Source organism: Apostichopus japonicus, chromosome 8, assembly GCF_037975245.1.
Source record: "Apostichopus japonicus isolate 1M-3 chromosome 8, ASM3797524v1, whole genome shotgun sequence".
Classification (NCBI taxonomy): domain Eukaryota; kingdom Metazoa; phylum Echinodermata; class Holothuroidea; order Aspidochirotida; family Stichopodidae; genus Apostichopus; species Apostichopus japonicus.
Window position 1 is genome coordinate 40,431,662 of NC_092568.1, and position 12,157 is coordinate 40,443,818.

At 39.7% G+C, this 12,157-nt stretch overlaps 1 protein-coding gene across 1 annotated transcript; it reads left to right on the top strand.

Annotated features, from left to right (window-relative positions):
- The first annotated feature begins 6,153 nt into the window (after positions 1–6,153).
- LOC139972009 (piggyBac transposable element-derived protein 4-like) lies at positions 6,154–10,991 on the top strand. Its single transcript, XM_071978872.1, has 3 exons — positions 6,154–6,402; positions 7,724–8,092; positions 8,560–10,991. The coding sequence occupies exons 1-3, from the start codon at positions 6,202–6,204 to the stop codon at positions 10,033–10,035; spliced, it is 2,046 nt and encodes a 681-aa protein (XP_071834973.1). The 5' UTR covers positions 6,154–6,201; the 3' UTR covers positions 10,036–10,991.
- The last annotated feature ends 1,166 nt before the right edge of the window (positions 10,992–12,157 follow it).

Sequence of the window (12,157 nt, forward strand, 5' to 3'; positions counted from 1 at the left end):
GTAGTCGAACAAAAGAGATTGTTTTGTTTCTTAAGCTCAGACAAAGAAACAATTATCAAACAGTGGTGAAAATGCTTTATAACGTGTACTTAACGATAAAGGTTTGGGTTGAAACTGTCCAATATGGTTTTTAAAAGATACATAATTGAAGCATAGAAATGTATATGTACCTTTTATGCTAGGTACACTCTTTAAAGGACTTAAAATGCTAAGATTGAACAAACAAATACTGATATCACCACGTATGACTCCATTCCCTGATACAAAATATAAAATGAGTAATTGGCGTATATTACTCCATCTTGGTCTTTTAGAACTTCCATCATTACACTAATTCAATTCGAATAGCTTGTAACAAGTCCAACAAATAGATGTGGCATCCATTTTTCAGTTCGTTTGATCAAATGCATTTTTATGGGCCATTTTGGGGCGTCTGGCGGGCCCTTTGTAGCAGAAAATTTGTCTGGCATGATGATTTCCATAGTCTGTAAGATCAACCCGAACATTCCAAACCGGTTTTGAGTGGTACCTTGCATATTTAATCTGGGTCAATGCTACGCTAATGGGCATTTGGGGTCATATTTGGGGGCGTCTGGCGGGCCCTTAGCAGCAGAAAATTTGTCTGGCATGGGCCATTCAGTACTTTGTGGCATTCATGCATTAAGTTGACATTGGTTTCAAGTGGTACCTCGTTCGTTTGATGAGATGCATTTTTTTATGGGCCCTTCTTGGGCGTCTGGCGGGCCCTTTGCAGCAGAAAATTTGTCTGGCATGGGCCATTCAGTACTATGTGGCATTCATGCATTAAGTTGACATTGGTTTCAAGTGGTACCTCGTTCGTTTGATCAGATGCATTTTTGGGCCCCCTTTAACCGGCCCCAGGGGCCACATGCAGCAGAGCGACCACGGCAGACATCCACTTTTGGATATACTGGGTTTTTCCACAAATGTTCCAATACTCAGATATTGGTACCTCGTTCGTTTGATCAAAGTGCACTGGGCTGCCGGTCTAAACCCCCAAAAGGCGCGTTGATTTCACCCCTTCTAGCCCATAGACCAAATTTTGTCAAAAGAAGGTAGTATGTCTGTACATTAAAAAAGGAATATCTGACAAAATTGCTGTTCAGAAGGGGTTGTCAGACCCCTACAAAGAGCCCATACCCAGTGTCTTTTACCCATGAACTGAGATGATAAACACATAATTATTACAAAAATAAATAATTAGTGATCATATTTATGAGAGGAGATATTCTATGTAATTCAAAAGAGCCTTCAACGTCCATTATGGCTTGCCTTTCTTAATTGCTTCATCTTTTTTTGGTGACAAGCGACCTAAAGTTGCTAGGCAAGGAAGTGACGGAAACACAATGATGCTCCTGTTTAAAACATTTTGATTTTATTTAACTGTATAGCACCTAAGTAAAAATTATGGGTAGGCAGATTTAAGCAGTTAAATGGAAGGGCATATCCCAAAAATATTGTGAGTAATACCTAAAGGCAGCAGATATTTTTTGTTTTCCTGCCCTTTCATTTTTCTATAATACTCATGACTCCTTCTAAAATTTCATGTTAAATTTTGATAGTAATTTTTGTTTGTTTTGGCAGAAGATTGTTTGTTTTATTCATGTAAAACAAAAGACCTGCTATAGTTAATGACCTGCAACCCAGTTATCTGCTTGGTCCCATAATATATATATGGTGTTACAGCAGAGGTGGAACAAAAAACATATTGGGGACCCTTTGGCATATTAGATATCGTTAATAGGAACATCCTTCTAATTTCTGAAGCCTTTTCAAATAGTTATAGATATGCCAGGTATATAATTGGTAGATCAAAGAAGTTATTTGGGGGGGGGGGGGGGCTTGACCACTCAATTATATTATTGAAGCTGCCCCTCCCCTGCTTCAGCTGTTTTTGTGTTACGAATGCATACTTTCCTTGTGCAATTGTTTTCATTTCATTTTGGGCGTTTAAATATATATATGTATCCTATGGGTTAGATTTCTATAGTAGCTCCCATTGTACTATTGCAACCAATAATTAAGTACTCATATTGTTTCTTTTTAAACCTACAATTGGTAACATGCCAGTATAAAGATTATTTGGTTGAAATCAAGGAATATTTACAAAATCTGGGAGTTTAATTTGATTTACATCAGGTGAAAAGGCAGTATTTCCCACCCCCCCCCCCAAAGAGAGCATATTTCAACTATTTGATCTGTATTTAGTGTCGGATTTAGGGGATGTTGTGGCGGGTGTACCCTTCCCCTTTCAGACCACCCAAAAAAAGTTGTGTTCCAGACAAGAATGCTGGAAAATAAGTGCATTATTCAAATCGTGCAGATACTACTTGTCTGGAAATCAGATATTTGGATTTCCCTCTATTTTTATATCTAATAAATTTCACATTTCGAACCCAAATTTGGCAAATCAATCGTGATCGGGGCTTCATAACGGCGGTTTATCTGTCGAAAATCCTGTAACTGGTAAGCTTTACCTTAGCAATTTGTTTTCAAATCACACTTTACTTAGAATATTTGCAGAAGAGGTGGATTGATAAGATGGACACAACAGAATTATGCAAGTGACGTGATGGTGAACAATGACAAAGACGTACTGTATCATATATCAACAAGACAATATAGACTTTTAAGAATAACCATTTGCATTTTAAAACCTTTAAAGCGCATTGTGCCCAATAACAGAAGGGCCTTAAAACTGAGTGAGGGCACATTCTCCATGTTTGTTCAAATGCAATGTTTGGTGGGGTTCTAGCTGTAACTGTTTCCTCTTTTGTGGATGGTATTTCCTAAATTAAATTACCCGTTCTTGTTATTATAGTTTTCCATAACTGTTTGTCATATTGATGACACAAGTGTGGTAATTGGCAGTCCAAACATTCATGTTGAACAAGCAAACTTATTTTACCAACATGAGTGGGGCTGGTCCTGTTGAAAGCATGTTGTTATTTTCTACATTTGTCATGCAAAGGAATCTGCTTTACAAGTGTAAAAACTTTTCATATATAACATTTGTTCCTGGTTCTACATGTATCCATTTCTTGCTTTTACGGTATATATATGTTACACAAATACATAAGTGGCCCATGTGACCAGAATGGGCACATCTTTGCTTTCAGACCATTTGGTAAGTTTTTCCATGTTTTATAATACTTTTGAATACTTTTTTTTTAAACAAAATTCTGGTCTATGATTAGATTGCATGAATTGAATTGGCTGGGTGGGGGCACCTTGTGGGGGGGTCTGACAACCCCTTCCCGACCAGCATTTTTGTAAGATTTTCCTTTATTTTAATGTACAGACATACTACTTCCTTTCGGCAAAGTTAAGTCTGTGGGCTAGATAGGGTGAAATTTACCCGCCTTTTGGGGTTGGGTGAGGGTGACATTTGTAGGGGTCTGACAACACCTTCCCGACTGGGAATTTTGCCAGTTTTACACTTTTTGTAATGTACATCCATACTACGTCCTTTTGACAAAGTTTGGTCCATGGGCTATAGATGGGGTGAAATCAACCCGACTGGGGAGGACTTAGTGGGGGGGGGGTCTGACAACCCCTTCCCGACCAGAAATTTTGTCAGTTTTACACTTTTTGTTATGTACATCCATACTACTACCTTTTGACAAAGTTTGATTATGCCAAAGTTTGGTCCATGGGCTAGATGGGGTGAAATCAACCCGCTTGGGGTGACTTAGTGGGGGGTCTGACAACCTCTTCCCGACCAGTAATTTTTTTCAGTTTTGCCTTTTTTTTTAATGTACAGCCATACTACTTCCTTCTGACAAAGTTTGGTCCATGGGCTAGATGTGGTGAAATTAAGCCGTCCGGGGGGTCTTTTTTAGGGGGTCTGGGGTCCGAACCCAACCACTGGGGTTGAGCTGACATTTTTTTTTTTGTGAATGACCTAGATGGTCTAAGGAACTTACCGTCAAACCTTCTGGGCTAAATGGGGTGAAATCATACGGGACAGGCTCTTGGCCTAAAGGTGCCATCGCCATTTTGTCAGAAAATTACACCAAAAAATATGACAAATGTCAATAGGTAGATGCATATGAGAGCGCAATAAAAAAGGCAATAGTCCCGAATAAGTAAAAAGTGTTAAAAAGCTGAAAAGGGCGCCAGCAGTCCATTTGAGTCCGTCAGGGGGTGGGGGGGGGAGATCCGCCCCTGACTGTATGGACGCTCCGCCACTGACACTGGTGCTAGAACATGTAAGTGGCAATCGCCTTCAAATACCGAATGTATCATGTATGTGGACACTGAAAAACGGGTGTTACTATAAAACGAATCACAATTGCGTTACACATAACGAATGACAATATGTTGTACACACTAAAAATTGCGTTGACTAAAACGAATGACAGTAATGACAGCACGGACATTTGCTTCAACCGGATATCACAGTTCAGACTTCGTGGGTATCTAGATCTAGTAAAGTACGGAAAAGATAAAAACGCACCTTATAGTATAAGCGAAATTGTAAGTCTGATTTTAAAAAGTAAATTTAACGTCATTTTCCGATATTAATTGTTAGAAACTACCAACACTAGTTATCTTCAGTTATCTTACTACATAAATCTACAGAGGTAAAAAGCACAGCACTCAAGGGGTGTTACTAAAACTAATGACAATTGCATGCGTTACACGCGAATGACAATATGTTGTACACACTAAAAAAATGCGGTAACTAAAACGAATGACAGTAATTACAGCACAGACATTTGCTTCAACCGGATATCACTGTTCAAACTTCGTGGGTATCTAGATCTAGTATAGTACGGACAAGATAAAACGCACCTTATAGCAAGCGAAATTGTAAGTCTGATTTTAAAAAGTAAATTTAACGTCATTTTACCGATATTAATTGTTAGAAACTAACAATACTATATAATCTTGAAAAGGCTTCAGTTATCTTTCTATATAAATCTACAGAGGTAAAACGCACAGCACTCAAGCGCAATCTCACACAAAAACTTTCCCTGTGGTTTCTATCCGTAAATTACAGCAAAACCCTGCAACCACGTAACATGCGATTTTCCTCAAATTATTTTTGCGCAGAAAACCAATAACCGCATTTACTCCACTCCGTTATTCATTCTATCTCTTCTCGCCACCGTCCTTCGTTGTCATTTGCTGTCATTCGCAAATGATAATTTACCCTGTACAAAGTCAATTGTCATTCGGTCATTCGCTGTCATTCGTTTTAGTTTGTTAAATAAGTTTGATTAGCTTCTCATTTGGAGGGACTGTTAACGGCAGCTTTAACCTTAACCTTAACCTTGTCCCCACTAAAGCGCATTCTCACACAAAAACTTTGCCTGTGGTTTTCTATCCGTAAATTACAGCAAACCCTACAACCACGCATGCAACATGCGATTTTCCTCAAATCATTTTTGCGCAGAAAACCAATAACTCCACTCCGTTAATCATTCTATCTCGAGTAATGATTTTCTTAAAACATGGTTTTTCAGGGGACAAACTAAAACGAATGACAGCGAATGACCGAATGACAATTGACTCCACTCAACACTGTCCTTCGTTGTCATTCGTTGTCATTCGCTGTCATTCGCAAGTGATAATTAACCCTGTGTGGAGATAGGAATACACTAGAGAGTTCCCACTAGCTTTATTTTGCACAAAAGAAGCCTGCATCAATAAACAACCTTTTTCCGAGGGATCACACGGACTTTTTTTTTTGTCTTCAAAGATTTGTTTACATTCATAAATCGGTCGTTTTTTACCTTTTGACCCCTTTTTTCAAAAAAAAAAAAAAAATCGTGGGACCATTGAAACTAACCCTTACCAATACAACTAGCTAAGACATACAAGGACTGAAATCAGGAGCCTCAAATGCATATTTGGAGAGATGGCTCTGTATTTGAGGTAAATATGTCAAAAATGACGTTTTTAGGTCTAAGTTAGGGCCAAAACACGGTCAGACTTCCGAAAATATTCCTCCCGAATGTCACCATAAAGAGAAGAAGTTGAGCTCTCCAGAAGCGCCACACTGAAACGCATCAGACCGTATCGCTATATACGGCTCTGGAAACAATCTAGCAATTCAACTCGAGCATTTTTATGGTATCGAATTTCGTCAACCACATTTGAAACGTTTCGCGCGTTAAGCGCGCGTGGGCACGCTATCAATACTCACGTAATCACTAATCGAACAAATACATCATGGCTAAATATCAAGACGCGTTAGACATTCTTTTTATGGACAATTTGACCATCCAGCCGTTGGAGGATGACGACATCGCTGAAGCTGAAGATTATTCTGACGGTGACATCAGCGATGTCGACATGGCAGATCTTCCTGAAGAGGGTCTGGTCGACGACCCTGCCGCCAGGTCCTCTTTGTTGCTCAGTGATCCTGATATGGTAAGCCACACAGTGTATGCATGTATGTATTGTTTGTATAGTCAAGGCTTCATAATTGACTCACCCCCGTAATTGACGCATCTTCAATTATTACTTGCAGTGGTTCAGCAGGCCACCAAAACCTCTTGCAGTCAAGCAGAATTACATATTTCATGATTTTGAATCCATTTCAGCCATTTGCTGACCAAATTGTGGTATTTTTTAAGCTTTAACACCCTCCCCCAGTTTTGCACGTTTTTTGGGCATTTGGAAATCCTAAAAATAACCAACATTACCTCACTGTGGTAACACTCCTCTATGGGACCTGACCTGTCTGTGCTTACTGTAGGGGCTCAGAGCTTAGCAATCAGCATCTAAAGTCAATGGTTGCATACTACGGCCTACACTACAGTTAGCTTCTCGACAGGTCAGACATTTTGTGGTCAAATTCTGCTCAATTGTACGGTGCATAAGCACAGAACCTTAAATATATTGAGATCATAACATTTCTGAGGAACTAAACATAAGAAAAACAAAGTGGCTATTCTTACGACTAGTCTTAACAATAATTCTCTTTTGTGCATGCGCAGTTGCTATAACGTGGCTATTTTTACGACTATGAGTACTATTTTTACGACAGGAGTAACAATAATTTCCGGTTAAGGTTAGGGTTAGGATTGGATTTAGGGGTTAGAGTTAGGGTTAGGGTTACCCCTACTACATGCGCAGTTGCTTTATTTACTTTGAATTTGCAAGAATTCGCAGATGTCATAAGAATAGTTTATAACTAATTGTTACGAATAGTCGTAAGAATAGCCACGGCCTAAGAAAAACACATACAGTTGAGTGATTTGGATTTTTGCTTGATAGACATCGTTGATCAAATCCTTAAGTGCGTCAATTATGAGCCCACCATGCTACATGTACTGTACTGTAGTAGTACAATAGGCCTATACTGTATGTCTCATCAAAACGCAGGACTGTACCATTGTATTGCATGTCGGTCAACTAGTTTGGGGGGTAATTGATAAAGATAAATAAACTTGAAAACATTAGGATCATCAAGTTTATTGGGTTGGCGCCCTGTTGCAACTAAAAAGAAAAGGGTATATATTTGGTGTTTCAGTCCACCCCAATGCATAATAGCAAAAACCAGTGCTACAGTATACAGGCTGTTCACCTCCATAGGCCATATGGACTCTTCCAAATTCATGGCAAAAAATTGCAATTTTATAGAAAAGGGATGTCCAAACCACAAAGAACTCATCCCCACCCCTTGTAATGTATAGTAAATATATGTGTGTTGTAGCTTACCCTTTTTGTACCTTTTTTATGGTTGCAGAATATCACTGTAGAAGAGGAAGACCTGCCCATTCCAACACCTCCCCCCGTAGCAGTTGTTGGCACTGCTGGTGAGCAACAACCACCACCCCCAAAGAGACGCCGGGGTCGACCACCGAAGACCCCGGTACCAGCAGTGCCCCCACCACCACCACCACAGAGGCCTGCAACTCCTCCACCTGTTCTAGATGCCACTTCTCGTGCCGAGTTCAAAAGACGTTGCGAAGCACGCAAGGCAGCCCTTGGGGGCTACAACAAGAAGCTCAGCCCCCAAGAGGCCCACAAGAAGTGGACCTTACTTGTGGAGGACAATGAAGACAGGAGCAACTGCTGCGGGGACTGGCTCTGGGAAGACTTCACAGAAGATGTGGTACGTTTTGAAGACTGCCTATTAATGGGAATGTTTTTTGTTTTTGTTTTTTCTCTACAGGGTTTCCTCGACTCATCAAGATCTGAGGACCTCACCGAAGACTGGAAGATACATATAAATTAATTTTCCTTTCTACAGAGTTAGCTCAAATGAACAAGATGTAGTGAATAATTATGGAATAAATTTCTCTTTTTTTATTTCAAGGATTACAGTGAATCAATCAGATGCTGGATAACTATGGAAGAATTGTCCAATTTGTTTCTTGACAGGGTTACCTCGAATCAACAGATCTGAATATTTTCCTTCCTTCAAGTAGCAATATCTCAACCAGGAATTGCAATTTCCCGTCAAAAGTGACTAGTAATGACCAATTATATTCATGACATGTTATTTCTTGCAGCAGCAATTATTCATATAATATCAAAACTTATTTTGACACATTTTTTTTCTCTTTCCCCCCCTTACAGCCTTTCATCAATGAGAACGTCGACTTTGCGTTTGAGACACAAGGTCTTTCACAAACAGCAAAAGGGGCAAATTCAGAGATAGATTTTTTGACACTGTTTCTCACTGAACCAGTCTTGAAAAATTTAGTCGACCAGACTAATCTTTATGCCTCCCAAGAGGGGGTCAACAGAGTTGGCGGTGATGGGAAGTATATTCCTGTCACCAGAGAATCTCTTATGGCATTCATCGGGTTGACTATTGCCATGGGTCTCGCATGCAAGAGCAGCATTGCTGAATACTGGTCTACTGATCAGGTACTAGAAACTCCATGGTATGGTCAAGTAATGTCTCGTTCTCTCTATCAACAGCATCGACGTTATTTGCAAGTTGCAGATAACAAGATGGGAGAAAAGACTGCTGATGGAAGGTTCTGTGACAAGTTGTACGAGGTCCGTCCCTTACTTGATTCCTTGGTCCAGTCCTTTCAGAAGCACTACAGTCCAGGTAGGGAGTTGAGTATCGATGAGATGATGATTGGTACCAAGTGTCGTCTCAGCTTTCTTCAGTGTATGAAGGACAAACCAACGAAGTGGGGGCTGAAGGTGTGGACTTTGTGTGATGCCAAGGTTCACTACTGTTTGAATTTTGATCTGCACACAGGCGGCAAAGGGGAAAAAGGTTTGAACTTCCGTGTTGTGAATGAGTTGATGCGTCCGTACTTAGGGAGAGGTCATCGACTCTACACAGATAACTTTTATACGTCCCCTGAGCTATTGGCGCATCTACTCAGTCACAACACATTGGCTGTGGGGACGGTTCGAGAGAATCAGAAACACATGCCAGTGCGAGCAAAGTCTTCACAGACTAAGGTCGAGGTAGGTCACTCCGTTTTCCTCAAGAGCCATAAGATGACGGCCTGTAGATGGATGGACAAAGAAGATGTGTTTTGTCTGTCGACAGTGCATGGTAATTCTCTCACCGAGGTCACCCGCCCCATAAGGAAAGGTAGTGCAGGTGAAACAGAAGTAGTTCAGAAGCCCACCATAATTTGTGACTACAATGCGCACATGGGCAGAGTTGATGTCTTCGATCAACTGCTGTCTTACCATCCAATTGTTCGAAGATATAAACGTTGGTGGCTCAAGCCCTTCTGGCGAGCAATTGACATAGCAATTTTGAATGCATTTGCATTGTGGAAATTGAAACACACACAGCAGAGCTCAGCAACTCTACACAAAAGATTTCGCTTAGCTCTCGCAGAGCAGCTGTGTGTTCCACTCCTTCAGGCAGATGTCCCCCTAAGACAATTGGCTGTTCATCGATTGTCAAACAAGCACTGTAAGCGCATCACAAAATTTGAAACCCGCAAACAGTGTAGTGTGTGTAAGGACCCCCATAAAAGAATCAAAACAGGCTGTCTTACATGTGGAGAAGACATTAGACTTCATCTCACTGAGCCAGAGTGCTTTTACAGGTACCATTATCAATATGATTAGAATGTACGCTATCCCCCTAGTCTTTTCTCCACAAGACCGTTAGAATCATGTTTCAAATTTTTACAACTCAGAATTGCTATGCCAATCGTTTATCAAATTATGTCCAAATTTCCAAAGTTACCTCCAAAAAAAAATACCTAATATCAAAATGAGTTTTTCACCTCCACACCACGATGAGAGAATTATTGTGTTGCTGTTTATTTTTCACTCACATTTCTTTGTTTGTCTGTCTATAGGTTCTTATGCTGGTAATACAGAACCTGTGTTATAGTTTGAAATTTGAACGTTAACCTTCACTCTCTTCTTCTGCAGGAAATGCTTCTAACAAAAAAGGGGCTTAGATGCATGACCTGTCGGTTTTGTTGCGATATTCTTCTCCCTGCATGGGTTGTTGATTACTTGGCAGTATCGTGGTTTTTCTTGTTCTGATTAGTAGGTCAGTGTTCACACCTGTACATGGTGTCGACCTCGAGTGTTCAAAAAACATGACAGATTCTCTCCTCATATTTTTTTTTTTTTTACATTTTTTTTCTTGGGAGACAAAGGTTAGTTTGTTGCTTCTTGCAGTTTGTGAAATTCCTTGGGGCCATCTTCTGTGATGTCTGGATAGTCAAATTGCCTCAACTTTTTTTTTTATACATTGTATTTCATAATATTCTTTCTAGTACTTTTTTATGGGAGGGGTGAGGGAACAGGGATGGGGGACATGGCTGCAAATAGGATTGAATATGATTGAAAATTTCACAGCTATGTATTTTTTTTTTTTTTTGCGTATGGCAGAGTGCCACTTCTGAAGTGAGAAGAAGATTTGGGGGTGGGGGAGGGAGTTCATAGTACTAAAGAGGGGTAACTTTCGTTGAAAATTTTCCTTCTTTACTTTTGTAACCTTGATTGGGACTAGTGGTTATACATTTATTTACAATAAGCATATACTTTCACATTACATAGATGTTGCTATGGGGAGGGATTCATGTGGGGGAGGGAGGGATTCATGTGGGGGAGGGGGAGGGAGGGGGAGGGGCAGTATAAGGGGGAGGGGCAGTATAAGGGGGAGGGGTTGGCAACCTGGTAGTAGTTATGATTGAGGGGAGGGTAATGAACTGGTTTTGGAAGTTTGAATAAGAAATTTCAAAAGTCAAAGCAATTTGTGTATCTTTTTTGTGTATTGTTTGTACAAGTTTATAATTATGCGCATACAAAGTAGCCTTTTATTAGACCCTTGTTCCAGTTACAGCAAAAACTGAGGTGCCAGATATGATGTGGATGAACAACAGCCTCTACTTATCACTCCAGAAGAGCCCTTGACCAGCTTGGAGACCATAACTTTGATATAAACACTAAATTGGGTAGCCTGTAAAATATTATAATTTATTCGCAAATGAAAATTTAACAAAACGTCATAAAATCAGTCATATCCCTCACATTTGAACATCAAATTATATTTCACGTGTAAAATAACATGTCTTGAACTCATCAAACTATCAAAAGTCCAGCAGATTTCATCAAAATAATTTCAAATGGGCAAAGGAAAGTACTGTGTATGAATAATGACCTCATTTGCATATTTGCATATCTAATTAGCTAAATTAAAAAAAAAAAAAAAATAGAAACCTCATTTCAATACCTATCTGTCAAGACTTGGGTCCCTATTGACAAAAATGACCAAATTTTGAGTAATTACAATGTTTAAATATTATTCCCCAGGGACCTATGATATGACCTTGAACTTGGTTGTTAAGGCTCTTCGCTAAATAGAGGAGGGACACTAATCAGCACACACACAGTGATCGTTCCCCAGTTTGGGACAACAAAATGGAAGCCCATATTTACAAGCATGAGCAGAAGTCAAGTTACAACCATACTTGAATGCAGCAAAAATATCAGTTTAAATAAGATGGTCATATCTTCGCAATAAAATATGTTATCTGCTGTTGTAAGTAGTAATTACTTACAATGCTGAACTTTTTGTGGACACAATTCCTTTAATGTATGTAGCGAATGCATTCTGTGTGGATTTACTTTACCAAATTCAGCATGGTTTGCATTCTCCGGACCCAACCGATCTCTATCTGCTTAAAGAAAGTACATGTTTCCTTCTTGACTGAAATTGTGCAATTAGCTG